The sequence below is a fragment of the Orcinus orca genome, chromosome 6 (genome assembly GCF_937001465.1).
Source record: "Orcinus orca chromosome 6, mOrcOrc1.1, whole genome shotgun sequence".
Lineage (NCBI taxonomy): Eukaryota > Metazoa > Chordata > Mammalia > Artiodactyla > Delphinidae > Orcinus > Orcinus orca.
The window spans coordinates 54,505,202-54,522,250 of record NC_064564.1 but is presented as its reverse complement, the minus strand read 5'-3'; the positions used below and the strand labels follow the sequence as shown (position 1 = coordinate 54,522,250).

General features: G+C 34.1%; 1 protein-coding gene across 8 annotated transcripts in view; it reads left to right on the top strand.

Annotated features, from left to right (window-relative positions):
* CNTLN (centlein) overlaps window positions 1-17,049 on the top strand; it is a 331,436-nt gene that overhangs the window by 200,970 nt on the left and 113,417 nt on the right. For all 8 annotated transcript variants that reach the window (XM_033439732.2, XM_033439731.2, XM_049711050.1 and 5 more), the window contains one exon: window positions 5,593-5,693. In XM_033439732.2, coding sequence (XP_033295623.1) covers window positions 5,593-5,693 — 101 coding nt within the window. The remainder of the gene's footprint in view (window positions 1-5,592; window positions 5,694-17,049) is intronic.

The window sequence follows — 17,049 nt, the reverse complement described above, 5'->3', positions numbered from 1 at the left end:
ATCAGGAGCTTGCTGTAGGTGGGGTAGTTTTGGTCTTTTAATACTAATCTGTAGTCTGTATAAAATGCTGCAACTAGGCACTCTGCTAGACACCGGTACACAAAGAGAAATAATATGCCACCCTTTTTGTCAGGATCTCACAGCTTAGCAGGGAAAACAAGCAAATTATGATAAGAACTTTTAATAAGGGAATAGTATTGGCATAAAACAGGGAAAATGGCATTATGATTTGTCCATTTGCTCAAACCAGAAACCTAGGGGATTATAATTGATTTACTCTTCTATCTGACCTCCTTATAACAGTCCATACCAAATCTTAATGATTCCACATCACAAATATTTCTAACTTCTGTATGGAAATGCAAAATATTTGCAAAGAATTACTGATATTTTTCCTAGTTGATGCTGAGTAGTGAACTTGTCGATGAAGGTAGTTAGAGTTGGGGGTCAATTATAAAGGAGTTTAGAATTTGTGATTAAAAACTTGTTTTATAGATATAGGGAATTTTACCCTCTAAATAATAACTAAAGTCTTTATTTCAGTGATCTTTTGATCATTGTTTTTAATGATGAAAACTAAACAAGCTGTAGATCAATGGCATAACGCAGGATGGAGTACTTTTGTCTCTCTTAGGTTTAATATTAAATATATGTAGGTTGTAATTTCACAGAATATTTTATAAAATTCAATAATAATTTCTTGAGGAGTTAAAATCAAAGTATCATGGTAGGAAATTTTGGCTATTTTTTTCTTCTGCAAAGCAACTCCCTGTCTTCCTAAGCAAGAATATTTTTTTTTTCTGTATGTAGAAATGAAGATTTTAGGAACTGCATTTCTCTAACATGATTTGGAAATAAAATTCCTAGCCAAAAAATGTCTGCTAATCATAACATATTTTGAAAACAAATGTATTTTTGGATAACCATTAACAATGTACAAATTACATATTAGTTTTATTTTAAAGCATACAATTCAGTGGCATTTATTAGTACATTTAACATGCTGTACAGTGGGTTCTTTCCATTTTTTCCTCTTCTTTCTCTTTCCTTCCCTTCCATCTGGCTAAAATATAGAAATGGTTTGTACTTTTGTTTTCTGTATAATCAACCTAAATCATGGAAGATATAATATATTTTTATTGCAGTAAAATATACAAAACGTAAAAATTTACCATTGTAACCACTTTTAGGTATAAAGTTCAGTGCCATTAAATACACTCACATTGTTGTACTGCCATCACTGCCATCCATCTTCAGAACTTTTTTTATCTTCTCAAATTGTAACTCTGTACCAATTAAATAATAACTCCCCATTCCCCCTTCCCTCAGCACCTCTTTCTTTTTTCTGTCTCTATGAATTTGCCTATTCTAAGTATCTCAGATTAGTGGAGTCATTTTTCTTTTTGTGTCTGGTTTATTTCATTTGTGATAATATCTTTAAGGTTTTCCATGTTGTAGCTTGTGTCAGAATTTCTTTTCTTTTTAAGGCTGAGTAATATTACTCTGTAGGTATATACCATGTTTTGTTTATCAATTCATCTGTTGATAGATATTTGGGTTGTTTCTACCTTTTGGTAGACTATAGTAATATTTTTGTTGTATTTTCATTGTATTTTGCTGAACAGTTAACAAGATTGTTAGTTAAGAAAAAATATCATTTTGTATTTATTGATAGACATTTCACTGAAGTAAATGGCAAGTATATTTTTGAGTTTTATTTTCTAACTCCAGAGATTAATTTTTGATGTTGATACCTTAAATGTTTTTCATACATATGAGATCATATACATATGGTATTTATTTTTTGAGGTCATATGTCTTAGTCCATTTGGTCTACTATAACAAAATAACACAGACTGAGTAGCTTATAAACAACAGAAATTAATTTCTCACAGTTCTGGAGGCTGGAAGTCTGAGACCAGGATGCCAGCATGGGCTGGTGAGGGTCTTCCTCCAGGTTGCAGACTTCTTGTCTTATCCTCACACTATAGAGGGGTGAGGGAACTCTCTGGGCTTTCAGTACTAATCCCATTCATGAGGGCCCCACTCTCATGACCTAAGCACCTCCCCAAAGCCCCACATCCTAGTACCATCATCTTTGGCATATCCTTTACCAGAGCCTTTTTTATCCCTATTCATTAGAATGATCCTTTTGGGTTCTTTGTTGAGTAGCCCTGGTGGTCAACAAGATTCTTCTTTCTAGCTGGTGAGAGTTCAAATGTCTCCCAGTCCATAAGAGCTCTGGGAGTAGTTCTGTTTATAGCTCTGGTTGTTCTCTGCTTGCCTTAGTGAGTTTCAACAAAATATTCAGCCACACTCAAATGAGTTCTTATGCAGATTTCTGCAGTTCCTTCTTTTTGTAGCTTCCTTCTCTCTGAGTACGGTGCTTTACAAATTCCAAACATTTCAGCTTTCCCAAACTCCAGTCTCTTTTTCTTCAACTCAGTGAAGACCCCCTCTCCCTACATCATGATCTGGCAAGTGCCTCCTGGCCGAAATCTGAACTATCCTTAGGGCTCTTTGTTGGTTTCCTTTCTCTCAGGGATCACGGCTCTTTGTAGCCTATTGACCAGCTTCTGAATACAGTCATCTCATATAATTTGTCCAGTAAGAAGTAGATTTTGAATTGTGGTTCCCATACCAAACAGAGTATCAGAAACGCCATAATAAATGGGTAATGAATGAGAGTCAGTAAGCAGCCAGTGTCCACCCTGTATGGGGGTGCTTGAGCACTGACTCTTTGGAAGTCAGCCACTTTCCCAACACCCATCAAGATGTGGTTTGTTGGTGCCTGGGTTGACTCAAGAACAAGGTGGTCCCTAATGTTTACAAATGCATCATAGTAAATGTAGGGACTGTGTGAATTCTTCCTAAAAAAAGCCAAACTGTAAGCATGGAATACCTCTAAAGAAGCATGAAGTAACGTTTCTAACAACTGTAGCCCTGTGTTCCACTGGATTAGTGATCTGAGAGCCAAGGAAAACTAAGTTGAGATGAGCTACATCTGCTTTTTCTTCGTGGGGCCATCTTGCTACATTATGTTCTATGTTCTTAGCAAAACAAAGCAAAACCCTAATTTAGACTTAATCACTTTGTAGATGGGTATGTATGTGTGCATGTATGTGTACCCTTCCCATCAATCTGTAACCTAAATTGCAAATGTATAAGATCCCAATTTATAAACTCTTTATATGTGTGTATTTATGTTTATTTGAACAAGAATATAACTATATGTATCAAACTGTAAACATCAATTTTTTCAAGAAGTAAACTACTTGTTTTGTTTTTTTACTTTATGTACCTTTTTATTTGAATTATTATAAGAATTGTATTTATTATTTTGTTGAGTACATAAAAGTTTAGAACTGTTATATCTTCCTGGTAAATCATTTGTTTGACTATTATGTAATGACCATATTTATCCTTAATATTTTTTTTTCTTAGTGTATATTTTATTTTTCATTGTGATTACATTTTTAATTTCTTTTTTTGTCCTCTTCTGGTTTGTAAATTTTTGATGTGTTTTCCATTCTTTAAATGTTTTTTCTTGAAATTTTAACATGGATCATTTATTGACCGTCTGAAGTTTGTCAGTCTACCTCTGTTCTCCTTTAACAATACAAAGATCTTAAAATGCTTTAACTCTGATCCTTTCCTTCACCTAACATCATTTTGTTGTTCAGAATTTTAGTTCTACCTTCACTTAGGTATTATGATTGCTTTGCTTAATAAATATTTGCTTACTTCCATGTACACATTTACACGTCTTTCATCATCATTCCCTATTTTGTTTCATACATTGCTTTTGAGTTTGTTTTCTTCCTAAAAATCTATTCTTTAATAGTTCTTTCATCTAGGATCTATGAATAGTAAACCATGGAATGTGTAAAACATTACTTATTTTCCATCTGACTTTTCTTGTGATATCAGAAGTCTACTGCCATTCCTGAGTTCTTTGTTAGTTGATTTTTTTCTCAATCTTTTGATTTTAGAGTTGTCTCCTTTTCTTTGGTGTCCTTCAGTATGGTGTCCTTCAGAAGTTTCAGTATGTTTCTAGTGTGAATATAGTTTTATTAATTCTGTTTTCAATTTTTGATACTCTCTTAATCTGTTAATTAATCTTTTTCATCGGTTCTCAACTTTCAGTCATTGTATGTTTTCTCCCCATTTTCTTAATTCTCCCCATTTTCTTAATATTGTTTTCTCCCCATTTTCTTAATATTGTTTTCTCCCCATTTTCTTAATTCTCTCTTTGAATTATTTCTACTAGATGCTTTCTGGCCTTCTCATTCCAACACACTTTATATATAGTTACTATTTCTTTCTGTTTGTTTCTTTGTGTTGTCTTTAATTTTACAAATTTTCATTAGCTTTGTCTGTGTGCTATTTAACCCATCCACTGAGTTTTAAATTTCAATTATTATGTTGCTATTACTACCTTTAGTTGTTTTATTTATTAGCATTTCTAGATATAGTATTTGGTTCTTTTTCTTATTTGTCTTCTCTTGTATCATAAACCCCTGTTCTTTTTAATATATGTTTATCACCTCTTTTTCCTTTTTATCACCATTTTAAAAACTCTAATTTTGTAAGAACTCATTTTGAATTATTCTATTATTTTTTTTCCTTGCTGTACATTCTCCCACTTTGAATGGGGTGATATTTAGACTGTCATTCATGGCTTTGAGCGTATTCATATTTATTCTTCTCTGCAAACCTGACTTCCTTGAGAATTATTTTCTGTGGTGGTTTTCCTCCTGTCCATTCTCTCAGTTGTAGACACCTCTCTTCAGTGGATGATTGTGTCTGCCTGAACTCTCCAGTGTACATGGGCATAAACCAGTTTTTACATTGCTGTCATTTCTTCAGTTCTCTGCAAATGTATAATGGCTCAATTTTGAAACCAGTAATATAGACTTAGGATCCTAATCTCACATGGTTGACTCTGTCTTGCTCTCAGACTAGGGCAAGAAGCCTCTTTTTAATGGAACTTCAACCAGATGAGCCCAGATATTCAGGTATTCATTCAGCAAAATTTTGTCTCCCAGCTTTCTGCAGTTAGTCCAGTTTTGTCTCTCAGCCCTGAAGGGCCTTGCATATAAACTTTCATCTCCACTCGGGTCTCAAGGTCTGAAGTCTCCATGGGCAGTATTTGATCCAGGTCTCTTGTCATGGTAGCTCAATTCCATTTTACTAGTAAGGGTTTTTTGTCTTTACTTGGCATCTAGAGATTTACTCTCTTGGCTTGCAGTGATATGTATTAACAATTTTATTATTTTACATAGCGTATCTGTTAGAAAATGATCTGGTAACTCGATAGATGATTTTTTTAATTATACAGTTTATGTTTTACCTATTTAGCATGTTTATTTAGACAAAGTTAAAAATTAGTCGAAACATTTTACCTTCCAGATGCTCATTAAAATTCAATTTTAATTGTTAGGATTTGTTATTATTAATATACTCTAGCTTTTATTTTACTACTGTCTAATTCATGTATTTTTAAAATATTTTTGCTGCTTTTATATGTTTGCTATATTATTCCTTAACTTACACAATTAAAATAATTGTTTATTGTGTTAATTTTCATAGGATGAATCTTCAAGAAGAATTGGATAAACTTAAGGTACATATGTCTGTTGATAAAGCAACAGTACAAGAATTGAATACATTTATGGCAGAGAGAAGAGAAGGTAATTTTTTGTGAGGATAAATGTTTAATGTAAGCAGTTTAAAATTATCCAGTTCTTTATGTTTTACTTTCATTTTCTTCTAAGACTCTCACCCTGTTCCCCCTCTTTCCACTGCTTTACTCATTCATATCTCATTAACATTTTCACCTTTCATGAGAAAATCAAATAGAACACTTAAAAGTCAGCTTTATAATTTATTAAAAATTTTAAAGAAATATTTGATAAGGAGAAAATATTCATTTTTACTATTCATTGACAAAGTTTTACTAGGTGTGTTTGTCCAAAGTTTTATAGGTAATATAGAGTTATTGATAATATAGAGGTAGTTAACTATCAATAATTCATTTATATTTTTATATGACATTACACTTTTCTGGAAGTCATTTAGTTCTCACCTGGAATCACAATCTTAGAGGTAGAAGGAAACTTGGAGATCTGCAAATCTGAAACCTGCCTGACCCCTAGCCTGAGAGTGTTGAGTAAAAGGGGATGTATCTGTTTCAATTACAAGATTATTCCTTTGTTAAAATCAAGATTACTATAGTTACAATATGACTTCAGTCCATCCTCAGATACCTCATTAAAAAAAGTAAATAAGGTTGATATGATAGAATTTCTTCTTCTTTGACCTTGCTACAGCTTAATTGTTACCACTGTGCTTTTTAGGTGTTGACAATTTATACTTAATAATTCAATTAATAATTTATACTTAATAATTTGTATGTAATATTTAAATTTTTATATATCACTCATCTGGAAGTTGTCCCAATTACTTTGTTGTTCCAGTTGCTCTTATTTAGTTTACTAGTGAACTTGTCAAGGCCAGTATTTGAATCCTTCTATTTTACACTATTGATTTATATCATATTTTATGCTACTCCTTCATTGAGTTCTTTTTTTTTCCATAGATCAAGGCAATGATCATTAATGACTACTAAGACCATTGGGTGAAAAGCTGATGGGGCCTTTTTTTTTATTATTCTTTTTTCTTTTTACCTTTTGACTCCCTTCACCCATTTCTTTTATCACCTCTGGCCACTACCAATCTGTTCTCTGTGTTTCTGAGCTTTTTTCTTTGTTTCTTTGTTTGTTTAGATTCCACATATGAAAGGCATCATATGGTATTTGTTTTTCTCTCTCTGACTTATTTCATTTATCATAATGTCTGTGAGGCCCATCCATGTTGTCACAAATGGCAAGATGTCATTATTTTTTATGGCTGAATAATATCCATTGTGTATATGTATATATGTATCACAATTTCTTTATCCTATCATCCATCAATGGACACCTAGGTTATTTCCATATCTTGGCTACTGTAAATAATGCTGCAGTGAACATTGGGGTGCATATATCTTTTCACGTTAGTGTTTTCATTTTCTTTGGATAAATACCCAGAAATTGCTGGATCATATGGTAGTTCTATTTTTATCTTTTTGAGGAACCTCCATGTTGTTTTACAAAGTGGATGCACCCATTTACATTCCCACCGATAGTGCACAAGGGTTCTCTTTTCTCTGCATTCTCACCAAGATTTGTTACTTCTTGTCTTTTTGACAACAGCCATTCTAAAAGGTATGAGATGATATCTCAGTGTGGTTTTGATTTGTAGTTCCCTCATGATTAATGATGTTGAGCATCTTTTCACATATCTGTTAGCCATCTGTACAGGCATATCTAGGAGATTCTGCGGAGTTTTTTTCCAGACCACCACAATAAAGCGAATATTGCTATAAAGTGAGTCATGTGATTTTATTGGTTTCCCAGGGCACATAAAAATTATATTTACACTATATCGTAGTTTGTTAAGTGTGCAATAGCATTATGTCTAAAAAATGAATGTACCTACCTTAATTAAAAAATACTTCATTGCTAAAAAATGCTAACCATCATCTGAGTTTTCAGTGGGTCATAGTCTTTTTTGCTGGAGGAGGGTTTGAAATATTAGGAGAATTACCAAAATGTGACACAGAGACACAAAATGACCAAATGCTGTTGGAAATGGCACCAATAGACTTGGTTGACAGAGGGTTGCCACAAACACTCGATTAGTAGAAAAACACAATATCTGCAAAGAACAGTAAAGCAAAGTACAATAAAACAAGTTAGACCTGTATGTCTTCTTTGGAAAAATGTCCATTTAGATCTTCTGCCCACTTTTAAATTGAATTGTTTGTTTTTTTGTTATTGCATTATATGAGTTTTTAAAATACATTTGGATATTGGCCCATTATCAGATATATGATTTGCAAATAGTTTCTCCCATTCAGTAGGTTGCTTTTTTATTTTGTTTATGGTCTCCTTTGCTGTGCAGAAGGTGTTTAGTATGATGTAGTCCAACTTATTCATTTTTGCTATTGTTGCTTTTGCTTTTGATGTCAGATTCAAAAAATCATCCCCAAGATCTAGGTCAAGGAGCTTACTGCCTCTGTTTTCTTCTGGGAATTTTAGGGTTTCAGATCTTATGTTCAAGCCTTTAATACATTTTGAGTGAATTTTTGTATATGGTATAAGATAGTAGTCCAGTTTCATTCTTTTGCTTGTGGCTGTCCAGTTTTCCCAACACCATTTAATGAAGAGACTGTCCTTTCCCTATTGTATATTCTTGCCTCCTTTGTTGTAAATTAATTGACCATATAAGCTTGTTTTTATATCTGGGCTCTATTCTGTTCCATTGATGTATGCGCCTATTTTATGCCAGTACTATACTGTTTTAAATATTAGCTTTGTAATATAGTTTGAAATCAGGGCGTACGTGATGCCTCCAACTTTTCTTCTTTCTCACATTGCTTTGACTATTTGGGGTACTTTGTGGTTCCATCAGATTTTAGTGTTATTTGAATTTGTGTTTTCTTTTGAAAAATGCCTTTGGAATTTTAATAAGGATTGCATTGAATCTGTAGTTTGCTTTGGGTTGTATAGACATTTTAACAATATTGGTTCTTTCAATCAATGAGCATGAAATATCTTTCCATTTATTTTTGTCTTCTTCAGTTTCTTTCATTAATGTCTTTTAGTTTTCAATACACAGGTCTTTCACCTCCTTGGTTAAATTTATTCCTAGGGATTGTTTTCTTAATTTTTCTCTGATAGTTCATTGTGAGTATAAAGAAATAGAACAGCTTTTTGTATATCGATTTTGTATCCTGCAAATTTACTGAATTTGTTAGTTCTTACAGTTATTAGCAGTTCTGACAGTTTTTGATGGAGTCATTAGGGTTTTCTATATCATGTCATCTGCAAATAGTGACAGTTTTAGTTCTTCCTTTCCAGTTGGATGCCTTTTATTTATTTTTCTTGCTTAAGTGGCTGGCGAGGACTTCCAATACTATGTTGAATAAAAGTGGTGAGAATGGGCATTTTATCTTGTTCCTGATCTTAGAGGAAAAGCTTCCAGCTTTTCACCACTGAGTATGATATTAGCTGTGGGCTTGTCATATATGGCCCTCATTATGTAGAGATAGATTCCCTCTGTACCCAGTTTGTTGAGGGTTTTAACCATGAAAGGATGTTGAATATAGTCAAAAGATATTCCTACATCTGTTGAGATGATCATATGATTTTTATTCTTCTTTTTGTAATGTGGTGTATCACATTGACTGATTTACAGATGTTAACCCATCCTTGCATTGCTGGAATAAATCCCACTTGATCTTAGCGTATGGTCTTTGTAGTGTATTGTTGAATTTTGTTTACTGATATTTTTTTGAGGACATTATATCTATATTCATCAAGGATATTGGCCTATAATTTTCTTTTCTTGTGGTGTACTTTTCTGGTGTTGGTATCAGGATAATACTGGCCTTGTGAATTGAGCTTGGAAAAGCTCCCTCCTCTTATATATTTTGGAAGAGTTTGAGAAGAATTGGTATTAATTCTTCCTTAAATATTTGGCAGAATTCATTAATGAAGCCGTCTGGATCTGATTTTTGTTTGCTGGGAGGTTTTTGATTACTGATTCAATCTCCTTATCAGTTATAAATCTATTCAGAGCTGGTTCTTTAAAAAGATAAATAATGTTGACAAGCCTTTAGCTATACTTACCAAGAAAAAAAGAGAGAGAACTCAAATAAAATTTAAAAAATGAAACAGGAGATGTTACACCTGATACCACAGAAATACAAAGAATCATAGGAAAATACTTTTAACAAATATATTCCAACAAATTCCACAACGTAGAAGAAATGGATAAATTCCTAGAAACATACCACCTACCAAGACTGAATCATGATGGAATAGAAAATCTGAACAGAACAATTACTGTATGTCTGTCTGTTTCTCCCATTAGGTCTCTTAATACTTGCTTTCTATATTTAGGTGCTCCTATGTTGGGTGTGTGAATATTTACAAATGTTACATCCTCTTGTTGGACCGACCTCTTCATCGTTATATAATACCCATCTTTGTCTCTTCTGACAGTCTTGTCTTAAAGCCTATTTTGCCTGATGTAAGTGTAGCTACTCCAGCTTTCTTCCGGTCTCCATTTGCATGGAATATCTTTTTCAATCCTTTTGTGTTCAGTCTGTGTGTGTCTTTAAATCTAAAGCGCGTCTTTTATAGGCAGTATATAGATGGGTCTTGGTTTTTTATTCATCCAGCTACTCTGTGTCTTTTGTTTGGAGAATTTAGTGCATTTACAGGTAAAATAATTGTTGACAGGTATATACATATTGCTTTTTTGTTCATTGTTTACTGGCTGTTTTTGTAGTTCCACCCGCTTCCTTTATTCTTCTCCTACTCTCTTCCTTTTTGTTTTGATGACATTCTTTAGTGGTATAAATATACTTATATTCCTGTCTATCTTTTTTTTTTTTTTTTGCGGTACGCTGGCCTCTCACTGTTGTGGCCTCTCCCATTGCGGAGCACAGGCTCCGGATACGCAGGCTCAGCGGCCATAGCTCACGGGCCTAGCTGCTCCGCAGCATGTGGGATCCTCCCGGACCGGGGCACGAACCCGTGTCCCCTGCATCGGCAGGCGGACTCTCAACCACTGCGCCACCAGGGAAGCCCCCTGTCTGTTTACTTTTATGTGTTTTTTGTAGGTTTTTGCTTTGTGGTTACTAGGAGACTTACATATAACATCTTATAACTGTGACGTAAATTGACAGAAACTTAAGTTTTTAAAAAAATTTTATTTTATATTGGAATATAGTTGATTTACAATGTTGTGTTAGTTTCAGGTGTACAGCAAAGTGATTCAGTTATACATATGCATATATCCATTTTTTTTCAGATTCTTTTCCCATATAGGTTATTACATAATATTGAGTAGAGTTCCTTGTGCTATAACACTAGGTCCTTGTTGATTATCTGTTTTATATATAATACTGTGTAAATGTTAATCTCAAACTCCTAATTTATCACCCCCCACCTTTTCCCTTTGGTAACCATAAGTTTGTTTTTGAAGTCTGTGACTCTGTTTCTGTTATGTAAATAAGTTCATTAGTATGATTTTTTTACATTCCACATATAAGTAATATGATATTTGTCTTTCTCTGTCTGACTTACTTTACTTAATATGATAATCTCTAGGTCCATCCATGTTGCTGCAAATGGCATTACTTCATTCTTTTTTATGGCCGAGTAATATTCCACTGTATTTATGTACCACATCTTCTTTGTCCATTCCTCTGTTGATGGACATTTAGGTTGCTTCCATGTCTTGGCTATTGTACATAGGCTGCAGTGAACATTGGGGTGCATGTTCTTTTTTTTTCTGGTTTATCCCACTTTAAATAATATTAAGATTAATTAGGAACTTCAGGTGGTTTCAGCCTAATCCCTCTATTATTAAATTCCCAATCAATGTTTCATTTACTGGTTTTAGCATCCATTGGTTATTGTTATCAAAATTCATTATTTCATTTGGGGTTGCAACACAGCAATTTTCTGATTTTAGCATTTTTTGTGCACTTTTTATCTGGAATTCTATGAAGAAGAATATGGATAACTATTTGGTTATCCTGAAATACAGTTTGTACAGGAAAGGCAAGAAAAATCTTGATTACACCTCTTTACCAATTTTCATTTGGTGACCTAGCATCCTTCAAAGGTGATCAATGAGTTGGTGGCTTTTGTTAGTGTTAGAAACTCAGAACTTCTGTTGATATATTTAAAGATTTTTTAATCCATTGAAGGCATTATTCTTTTTGATATTCAGATTGTTTCATCTTAGGTCAGTGGGAGCCTTCATAGTATATTTTGTTTTGTGTATTTTTATTTATTCTGGATTATTCTTTTTGTAAAGTTTTTATTGGAATATAGTTGATTTACAATGTTGTGTTTCAAGTGTACAGCAAAGTGAATCATTTATACATATACATATATCCACTCTTTTTTAGATTCTTTTCCCATATAGGCCATTACAGCGTATTGAGTAGAGTTCCCTGTGCTATACAGTAGGTCCTTACTAGTTATCTATTTCATATATAGTAGCGTGTATATGTCAATTCCAATCTCCCAATTTATCCTTCCCCCACCTTTCCCCCCAGAACCATAAGATTGTTTTCTACATATGTGACTCTATTTCTGTTTTGTAAATAAGTCCATTTGTGTCTTTTTTTTAGATTCCACATATAAGTGATATCATATATTATTTGTCTTTCTCTGTCTGACTTACTTCATAAAGTATGACAGTCTCTGGGTCCACCAATGTTGCTGCAAATGGCGTTATTTCGTTCCTTTTATGGCTGAGTAATATTCCATAGTATATATGTACCACATCTTCTTTATTCACTCATCTGTTGATGAACATTTAGGTTGCTTCTGTGTTCTGGCTATTGTTAATAGTGCTGCAGTGAACATTGGGGTGCATGTATCTTTTCGAATTACGGTTTTCTCTGGATATACGCTCAGGAGTGGGATTGCTGGATCATATAGCAGTTCTACTTTTGGTTTTTTAAGGAAACTCCATACTGTTCTCCATAGTGGTTGTACCAATTTGCATTTCCACCAACAGTGTAGGAGGGTTCCCTTTTCTCCACACCCTCTCCAGCATTTATTGTTCATAGACTTTTTGATGATGGCCATTCTGACCAGTGTGAGGTGATACCTCATTGTAGTTTTGATTCGCATTTCTCTAATAATTAGTGATGTTGAGCATCTTTTCATGTGCTTTTTTGGCCATGTGTATGTTTTCTTTGGAGAAGTGTCTATTTAGGTCTTCTGCCCATTTTTGGATTGGGTTGTTTTTTTGATATTGAGTTGCATGATCTGTTTTTATATTTTAGAGATTAATCCCTTGTTGGTCGCTTCATTTGCAAATATTTTCTCCCATTCTGTGGGTTGTCTTTTCATTTTGTTTATGGTTTCCTTTGCTGTGAAAAAGCTTTTAGGTTTAATTATGTCCCATTTGTTTATTTCTGGTTTTATTTTCATTACTCTAGGAGGTAGATCTGAAAAGATACTGCTGTGATTTATGTAACAGTGTGTTCTGCCTATGTTTTCCTCAAAGAGTTTTAAGTATTCAGTCTTAAATTTAAGTCTTTTATCCATTTTGAGTTTATTTTTGTGTATTATGATGTTAGAGAATGTCCTAACTTCATTCTTTTACATGTAGCTTTACAGTTTTCCCAGCACCACTTAGTGAAGAGACTGTTTTTTCTCCATTGTATATTCTTGCCTCCTTTGTTGTAGGTTATTTGACCATAGGTGCATGGGTTTATTTCTGGGCTTTCTATCTGGTTCCATTGATCTATGTTTCTGTTTTTGTGCCAGTACCATACTGTTTAGATGGCTGTAGCTTTGTAGTATAGTCTGAGGTCAGGGAGCTTGATTCTTCTAGCTCTCTTTTTCTTTCTCAAGATGGCTTTGGCTATCTGGGGTCTTTTGTGTTTCCATACAAACTTAAAATATTTTGTTCTAGTTCTGTGAAAAGTGTCATTGATAATTTGATAGGGATGGCATTGAATCTATAGATTGCCTTGGGTAGTATAGTCATTTTGATGATGTTGATTCTTCCAATCCAAGAACATGGTATATCTTTACATCTGTTTGTGTCATCTTTGATTTATTTCATCAGTGTTTTATAGTTTTCTGAGTACAAGTCTTTTGCCTTCTTAGGTAATTTTATACCTAGGTACTTTATTCTTTTTGATGTGATGGTAAAAGGGATTGTTTCCTTAATTCTCCTCTCTGATCTTTCATTATTAGTGTATAGAAATGCAAGAGATTTCTGTGTATTAATTTTGCACCCTGCAACTTTTGTTGGTGTCTCCAACAACATTTTTATATCCAGCTTGTGTTAAGTAGAAGTGAAATATAAAGGAAAATAGATTTATGGGGAACCTTGTGCAAAGAGGCTTGTTATGAATAACAGAAGATAATCCTCTCACCTCTATCACTTATGAAATTCCAAGGACTTTAGAAGCTTTGTGTGGGGAGCCAGGGAAAAAGACCAAATATATATTTCTTACTGTATGTTATGGCAAGTACCCTCTAAAGTAATATATTCACTTTTCCTAAAAGTGAAGAAAAAATAGTAATATTGATGCCAAAAACTTGGCCTCTGTGCCCTGGTGCCCAATTGAATCTCAGAGACAGAGTTTTGGGTGAAGTAGGAAAGAATAGCTCTATTGCTTTGCCAGGCAAAGGGGGACACAGTGGGCTCCTGCCTTTGAAAACTGTGTGTCCCAACCTGGGAGGATTTGGTGAGGAGTTTTACAGCTATAGTTCAGGGGTGAGTTTGCCGATAAGATTAGGGTGTGTGCAGGGCCTGCACTCTTTTAATCTGGTCTCAGGCCATCTCTTGATGAGCTTCTATGGTTCCTTTAATCTGGCCTCAGCTGGTCTTCTCTGGAAGGAAGAATGCTAACATCTTCCGTTTGTTGGGAGTTTTAGTTCTGTAAAGAGCTCAAAGGTACTGTTGTGTGTATCCCTTGAGGTGAAACCAGGACCTGCCTCAAGGCTGCACTATTGTTTCTTGGCTGCTCCTGCCTTGTCTCTGCAGCCCCTCCCTTCCATGATTAGCAACTGTTTGAATCTGCCCTTTGGGACTCAGGGAAGGTCATGGAGGCTGGAGTCTGTTCTCTACAAACAAGGAACGGGGGGACACAGAAAGTCTTTCATACCCAGGAGCCTCCACAGGGTCCTGCTCGGTTTCAGTATTTTTTAGGAAATTGCCAATACACAAGATACCTATTCTCCTTTCTTTATATCCCAAGTTGATACAATCACAAACAGACCTTTAAGATAGTGTAGGAAGCATCATATTAAGATGAGTAAAAATATAATTGTAGGGGAGGAATAAGAATTTTCCTTCTACCCTTCTTAGCTGAAACCCCTATAATAAAAGACAGATTAGCAAGAGGGAACCAGAAATTTATTAATGTTTATACCTCATGGTATACACATGGAAGAAACCCAGGGAAGAGTGAGTACTCAAAGAGGTGGCTTTAGAATTCAGGATTACATACTGTCTTAATAGGGAGAGAGGAGGAGGGATGTAGGCCTCTTAGGGGAGAGTAAATGATTTTAGAAAAGATGAATGGGCCCATAGAAGACTAGCTGAGAGGAATGATAGTTTGTAGTAAAGCTTGTCTGGGTATAGTGTGGACTTCTAGTTTCCTATCCTGTGATAAGAGTTAATCTTCTCTGGTTGATGAAACTTTAGGGGAGTGGGTAATAACACTCAAGTTCCTTCTGGAGGGTCTTCTGGCAGATAAGGGGAGTTCAGAGAAAGCCTCTACCTGCATTTGCAGCTTTTGAAGTTCCTACTGCTGAAAATAATCAATATACCAAAGTGGCATATATTAGGCTGGCATATTCTACAATCCCTTATAATGATAACAGATTTTTAATATTAATTTGTTAAAATAGCTAAAAGAGAATCTAAAAGAAGGAGAAAAAGTTGCAGAAGAACTTACATTAATTTATAATGTAATCCAGGAGAATTAAGGGGACCAAAAAAACATAGGCGATAGAGAAAAATGTTTAAACAACTATGAGTAAGCAAAGTTAAAAAGAAAAAGTGGGGAGAGAAGAAACTCCTGAGAAAGAATATAAATCAGAACGAATTTGTATAGTGGTAAAAATAAAAGTAAAGCATTTAAATCCACAATTTTTAAAATAAATTTCCAGTAAGGAGAAGCATATTCTCACACATCCACCAAAGGACAAAAATAGAACTGTATATTTCTAACTAGGTCCTCTTGGTTCACTTCCCAAATCCTGAGATCCTTGAAGGGGAAGGGAATCAAGGGGCAGAGAGTTGGGTCTTTGTTCCTCTCCATGGCCTGGGCCTAGCTGCCATGTATTCTTTGTAAAACCTGTGAAGGTGAGGAACAAAGTTTTCAACAGAAAACCACAAGTGAACATGGTCTTCCAGTCCACGAGGGAATCTTGCACACACCTAGGAGCACAAAAGCAGCAATCAAATTCATTTTTAAATCAGTCTTCAACATTTATATTGTTGGAGTTATTTAGCTACTTTTAGCACTCTACAGTCTTTGAATATAGAACTATTTTCTTATTTTTAAGTGTAAATATTTTACTTAGAACTATAGCAGATATTTAAATGACTAGAACAGATGAATTGTATTTGCATATTATTTCTATATTGCTGAAAGAGTTTTGTAAATGAATTCAGCACCATGGTGTTAAGGGACTAGAAAAAGAAACTCGGGAACCAACAGATTATCATCAAGATAAAGGTACATATTCCCCGGGTGGCAAATTCTACCTATTCTAGCTTTTATTATCCTTAGGATAGTTTTATTTCAGGAGTACAGAAGTTTTAATTGGATATGTCATGTTTCAAAGACAAAAGAAATGCCTAATTCACTCTAACAAACTTGTTAGTCACTGTTTATACCAAGAGGATTTCTACTCTACAGAGAGTAATATTGTTTTCTTTTTTCTTTGTTGATAAATCAAAGTTTCATACTGACCTACAGCAGCCAAGCATACTTTAAAGCAAAATCATCTCAGACTAACACAGATATGTATCCTTTTAGCTTTATGCATTCTTTTTGCCCCCTTTTTGATTCTTTGAGAAATGTGTATTTCAAAAATAATTCAGTAAGAAAATGTTAAATTTGTCACCATAATTTATCTTCTAAGAAAAAAATATTTATAGGTTTTAATGTATTTCAATTCTAATAATATTAACTGAAGTTTTATGATTTTTTTTCCTTTAATGTTGTTATGTTGCTTATACAGTTTTGCTTGTTCGAAGGGGTTTTATTAGTCAAATGCCTGGGTAGTGTAGGAATGATTTGTAGGAACAACTTTACCCATTACCTGGGTTTCTATTTGTTATAAAGTCACTTTTTCTGGAAATGTGATTTTTATGCTTTACTCTGCCCATTGCATGATCTTTTACTTTAAAGAAAGGTGGTGGTAGGGGGTGTTACAGTTT